At 47.0% G+C, this 5,862-nt stretch overlaps 1 protein-coding gene across 2 annotated transcripts; it reads left to right on the top strand.

Annotated features, from left to right (window-relative positions):
• Positions 1 to 577: 577 nt before the first annotated feature.
• FIGNL1 (fidgetin like 1) lies at positions 578 to 5,587 on the top strand. Of its 2 annotated transcripts, XM_057428854.1 has the most exons (3): positions 578 to 740; positions 2,841 to 4,916; positions 5,051 to 5,587. In XM_057428854.1, the coding sequence occupies exons 2-3, from the start codon at positions 2,849 to 2,851 to the stop codon at positions 5,098 to 5,100; spliced, it is 2,118 nt and encodes a 705-aa protein (XP_057284837.1). In that variant the 5' UTR covers positions 578 to 740; positions 2,841 to 2,848; the 3' UTR covers positions 5,101 to 5,587. The 2 variants fall into 2 exon arrangements, with proteins under 2 accessions (XP_057284837.1, XP_057284836.1); XM_057428853.1 differs by lacking the exon at positions 578 to 740 and having other exon boundaries at positions 2,054 to 4,916.
• Positions 5,588 to 5,862: the final 275 nt, after the last annotated feature.

Genomic DNA, 5,862 nt, shown 5'->3' with positions numbered 1-5,862 from the left:
ATCTGCAGAGGTGGCTGGTGGGTGTGTGCGTGGTGCGGGTCTGTGTGTGTGGGGGTGGCGCTGCGGGACCCCGTCGGCCCCCGTCCTCTGTGGGTTCCCGGCTTTCTTCCCCCCTGCCTGTGCTTGCAGGCGCCGGGCCCCGGCCCGGACGCGGTTGGCGACAGCCGGCGTGAGGGGCCTCGCTGCGCGCCAGCAGCTGAGCCCACCCGGGCAGAACGCTGAGCCCCGGCGATCCAGAGGTGAGGGGTCCCTTGGCCCTGGTGCGGCAGAGCGAAGGCCGCTGGGAGCCCTCAGGGATCTGGTGTCGGCTTCCCCCCCCTCCGGTGTGGCGGGGGTTTGACCTGATGGAAGCTGTGCGGGTGAGGGCTCGTGCGGTAGCGGGTTTTTGGCCGCTGGGCGGCGTCGGGCTGTGCGCGCTCCGCTGGAGCGGAAGAGGCTGGGCAGCTGGCGGGGTGCCCTGCTGGGTTCCTGGCCTACGGGCAAGCCTGCTTTGCCCTGGTTTGGGATTACAGAATCATGGAAGGGGTTTTAGAAGTTTCACCCCCCTGCCATGAGCAGGGACACCGCATACTGGAGCAGGTTGCTGAAAGCCCTGTTCAGCCTGGCATATGTGTTCATATATGTATGAACGTGGCTTGCAGGTAGTTACTTGCCCCTCGGTTTGCTGAGGCTGAAATTTGCGTGCCAGAGATTCGTTACTGTCAGTGCTTTGGTAAACCCACAACTTCAGACACTTACGTGTAAGTATGATGTCCACATCTGGCAATGGGTTTGGCTGTTGAAGAATGACTGACTATATGTGTACACATTTAGCTGTCTCTTGGGGGAAAATACTGAAGCTGTGAGGACAACTAATAGAACAGGGAGAGAATGTGATACTGGAAGATACTTGCAAATTAAAATCAAACTGAAGTTTTAAACTGGCTACCAGTGTTTACTTATGACCTTCCCTCAATGCTGGGAAGATGATTATTAAATCGTTACTTTGCAGGTGGTGAACTTGAGGTTTTCTATTCTGAATGATGCATATCTATAGAAATATTTCTTGGGAGCAGATGCCCGATACTAAACTTTTTCTGAATTTAGCTTTTGTGTTTCACAAGATGTTTTTGATGCAACAGTTACAAAAAGGTAGCGTGCACAGGGACAGTTATTTAGTATGGTGTTAGAGAAAAGAAATAAAAGGCTCAGCCCTCTATCTCCTGTTCACCTGTTACTCAGCTGCAGATGGGTTATGGTGGGATTGTGTGCCTAATTCGGTAGGTGCAAGTTGGACTTCTCACGGTACAAAAGTTGACAGTGGTTTTTCAGAGGAAGTCTTTTTTTTTTTTTATTAGCTTCCTGTTTAATTGCACTGAATGTGCAGAGAAAAGGTATTTTGACTTTTCTAAACAGCACTACAAAGTTTTGATGCAGTCCCAAAAAATCCAACATAATTTATCTCCTTGTTGTTTACCACATGTGTAACCCCTCCTGCCAAAATCATATTGTGCTCTCTGTTGTCCTAACACCGTAGCAGACTTTCTGGAAATGAATAGGGAACACCCTCCCCCCAGGATTCCTTCAGCTCTGTCTCCCCAGTCTTGTATGTACATTACACCTTTGCCTTAACCTGTGCTCATACATAGTCTGTAGCTGATTCAGGAGAAGATTGCAGATTGACTTGTGCTTTGTTGGAAGGGTTGCAGAATACATGGACCTCCAGTGTAACAGGTTTTGTTTGAAGTATTCTCTGACTGGAGCATCCTGGTACACAGTGGATTTAAGAGAAAGGAGAATTTTACCTGTCATATCCTATGTTGGGCGCATGTCCCATATGGACAGATGAGAAGATCAGAATTGCTGTGTGTTACGAGCTTTCTACAAACCCTGTTGAGGCGGTGATTAGTGACTTGTAATTTTGCCTGTGCCTGTGTCTCTTCTGAAATCATGAATCCTTGACATTACCAGAAATCTCTCTGCACATGAGACATTGCAGGGAAAGACTTCTTGGAAAATATGTTATAAATATGAGCATATCTTTTCAAGTGTAGCAAAATGTGCCTTACCAAACAAATGCCATCTTTCCTGTTTCTTTAGGTAAAAAATTGCTGAAGGAATATAAATTTCCCTTTCTAAAACTGAGAAACAAGCGTTGCTATAAACACACAAGAGCTTTGTGTCTCTAAAATGTAAAATGGAGACATTTTAGTATGTTATAAATGGAACAGTTTTGAACTTTTGCTCTAAATCTGTAAATATTATCTTAATCTGAAAGTTTACTGCATTCAGGGTTATTCATTCCCCTTTTACCTCCCTTCAGATACTTTGCATATAGTTTCATTTATTAGCTTCCTTGTTTCATTTTTATTACCATCACTGCAATAGATTTTGTTATTCTGGTGTATAATCTGTCCTCTGGACTGCGCTGTATTCTGTCAAATAAGAGTGAAAGCACTGGTGATTGCATTTAACAGGGCCAAGTTTTGTTTGTCCATCTGTTACCATTCTTTGCACTTTACTGACATCCCTTGGAGACCTCTGATTAGAAGCAAACTCTCTTTTTTGTGGTGGCTGCGTTTTGTTTGGGATTGTTGTTCTTTTTTAGCCCTTCTTTCTTTTGATCAAGGAAGAAAAGAGAACCCCAGTCTAAATGACTTTACACCACAAAGCTGGTTCCTTTTTGGAAATGGTAAAATGCCCAGGCTAAGTAGCTTGCAAGATCTACTGCACTATTTCTTTCAATTAAAATAATGTATGTTTTCAGGTATATGCGTTTAGGAAAGGGGGAAAGCACCTAAAGCAAATGGTAGTGCGATGCAGTGCATTTTCTAACAGCAGGTATTTTATGTGTATTTCAGTGTCAGTGATGGAAAACCCCAGCCCCAGTGCTGTGCACCTGAGTGACTGGCAGAAAAGTTACTTCGCGATTACCTCTGGCACCTGCACGCCCGGGCAGAAGGCAGATGAATACCGTGCCAAAATCCTGCGTATTCAGTATGCATGGGCAAACTCCGAGATCTCTCAGGTCTGTGCTGCCAACCTGTTTAAAAAGTATGCAGAGAAGTACTCTGCGATTATTGACTCTGACAACATAGAGACTGGCTTGAATAACTATGCCGAAAACATCCTGACTTTGGCAAAGTGTCAGCAGAATGACAGTGACAAGTGGCAATCTGCCCTGACAACAGACAATGTATTTAAATTAAAGCGTGTGCAAGAGAGGATGCAGGCTGGCAAAAGTTTCCAGAGCTCTCAGATGGCACCAGCAGATGCCTCTGTTCTAGCTGAGAAAGGGGTCAGTGCCTCTGCTGTTCCAGCCTTTCCTAAACTCAGTGTTTTCAGCAGTGCCAGAGAGACTGAGCTCTGTGCTGGCTCAGCAAAATGTATGAGTCAGGGACCAGATCTCCTTGAGCATCCTTCATCTTCAAAGTCTGTTCAAAGCAGTGTGCTTCCTGTGGCCAAAACATCAGATACACTTCCTGCCTCTTCAGCATCCTCAAATGAGCAGGTTAATGCAGGTTTCCAGGCAACTCCACTATTTGGAAACAAAGAAGTGACAAGTAGTAGTTCTCTGAAAACATCAGGTAATTGTCATGATGGACAGAATTTGCTTCTTTCTAATCAGTCAGCTGTACCTGCATGGTCCACGAGTTCTGGGAAAAGAAAAGCATTTTATGGTCTGGCTGATGAAGACAGCACAGCAATTCCTAACCTTGCTCCATGCCAGGCTTACAGTAGTACAGAAACCAGTAGTTTCTCAGGGTATAGAAACAGAAGTGAAGAGGGCAGTGTTCCTGGTTTTAGAACTGCAAAAGAACAGCTGTGGATGGATCAGCAAAAGAAACCTCAAAGCCTACCACAGCGTGCACCAGTCTCATCCTACGGAGGCATAAAAAAGTCGCTGGGAGCAGGCAGATCTCGGGGTGCCTTTGGCAAGTTTGTTCCTCCAGTTCCAAAACAAGATGGAAATGAAAATGGAGGAGCACAGTGTAAACCTCATGCAAAAGGGTCAACAGATCCATCACTGCCTGTAGATGAGCGACTGAAGAACATAGAGCCAAAAATGGTTGAACTCATAATGCATGAGATCATGGACCATGGGCCTCCGGTCAACTGGGATGACATTGCTGGGGTTGAATTTGCTAAAGCTACTATAAAAGAAATAGTAGTCTGGCCTATGCTGAGGCCAGACATCTTCACTGGGCTACGTGGTCCTCCTAAAGGAATTCTTCTCTTCGGCCCTCCGGGGACTGGCAAGACTCTCATAGGCAAGTGCATCGCATGCCAGTCTGGAGCAACCTTTTTTAGCATCAGTGCCTCTTCTCTGACTTCCAAATGGGTAGGTGAAGGGGAGAAGATGGTCCGTGCTCTGTTCACCGTGGCACGATGTCAACAGCCGGCAGTGATCTTCATTGATGAGATTGATTCCCTGCTGTCCCAGCGTGGAGATGGGGAGCACGAGTCGTCGAGAAGAATAAAAACTGAATTTCTGGTCCAGTTAGACGGGGCGACAACCTCCTCAGATGATCGTATTCTGGTGGTCGGAGCAACCAACCGACCCCAAGAAATTGATGAAGCTGCCCGAAGGAGGTTGGTGAAGAGACTGTACATTCCTCTTCCAGAAGCCTCAGCGAGGAAGCAGATTGTTACCCGTCTAATGTCGAAGGAGCACTGCTCCCTAAATGAAGAGGAAATCGAACTCATAGTTAAGAAATCAGATGGGTTTTCTGGGGCAGACATGACACAGCTCTGCCGAGAAGCGTCTCTGGGCCCTATCCGCAGTCTTCAGTCCCTGGACATTGCAACCATCATGCCAGATCAAGTACGGCCGATTGCTTTCGTGGACTTTGAGAGTGCCTTCAGAACTGTGCGGCCCAGCGTCTCCCTGAAGGACCTGGAGCTGTATGAAACCTGGAACCAGACATTCGGCTGCGGTAGATAAATTGCACCCTGACAGTTTCACAGAACCATTTCCTTACCACTGTCATGTATCAAACCCAAGATGATTTAGAGTGTCTGCACTTCTTTTTGTTTCTGTCTTTGAAATGAATCTTCTTCTGTTATGCAGGCAGATACCTGGGCCCTGGCCTGAGGTTTCACCAGCTGAAACGACCATGAGAAACTGCTGGTCATGGTATGAGGAACTCTAAACACAAGTAACAGAGTGAGAAGCTGACAAAAGTTACAGATAGCTGCTGTGAAAGGTGGGCAGATTTCAATGGTATGTAAGGAGAAGGTGGTCAAACCCCACAGAGAATTGGAGGGAGTACTTGGGGGGAATCTGGCAAGGCTGCTGTGCTGTATAAGTAACACTGTGCAAGGCTGAGGGATCACAGCTAATGTTACCAGAAATAGCAGTTTGGGGTAGGAATGCAGCAAAACTGGGACCAGTGGGGAAAAGTAGTTCAGGGTGCATTGTTTGGGAGGAGATTGGAGCAGAGGGAGGAAAGGGTTGAGGTGGGCATGGGAAGAACACGCATGGAAAATAAAAAGGGGGGGTAAAAGGGGTTGGGCCCCATGTAAGCAGTGCTCTTGTCTGACTGAGCCCTGTGCCATATCGCTGCTGTCTGCCTCAGCTTCTTATTAAATACTTTTTCTGATGATTTTCGGCCTGACCTTGCTTTCTGCTCTGCATCTGTGTGTGTGGATGTGTGTTACTGGGAGGTCTGGGCACCTGCAGCTGGAGAAGAGACTGTGGGCAACAGGGGCACCAGAGTCAGAGGCCAGCCATGGGCTAGCCAGTGTGTTCACAAGCAGCTGCTGTACTGAAAACTTCACTGACAAAACTTGGTAGCAAGTTTGAAGTGGGACCATGCAGGAAAAAAACAGCATCTGCAAAGAGCTCAGACACAAGCCAGTGGCAGGGGAAGAGGCTCAGCG

Source organism: Pezoporus wallicus, unplaced genomic scaffold (assembly GCF_028554395.1).
Source record: "Pezoporus wallicus isolate ANWC-B61680 ecotype Strahan unplaced genomic scaffold, APGP_CSIRO_Pwel_v1 contig_6658, whole genome shotgun sequence".
NCBI lineage: Eukaryota > Metazoa > Chordata > Aves > Psittaciformes > Psittacidae > Pezoporus > Pezoporus wallicus.
Note: the sequence above shows the minus strand (reverse complement) of the source record. Positions and strands in the feature narration are given on the sequence as shown.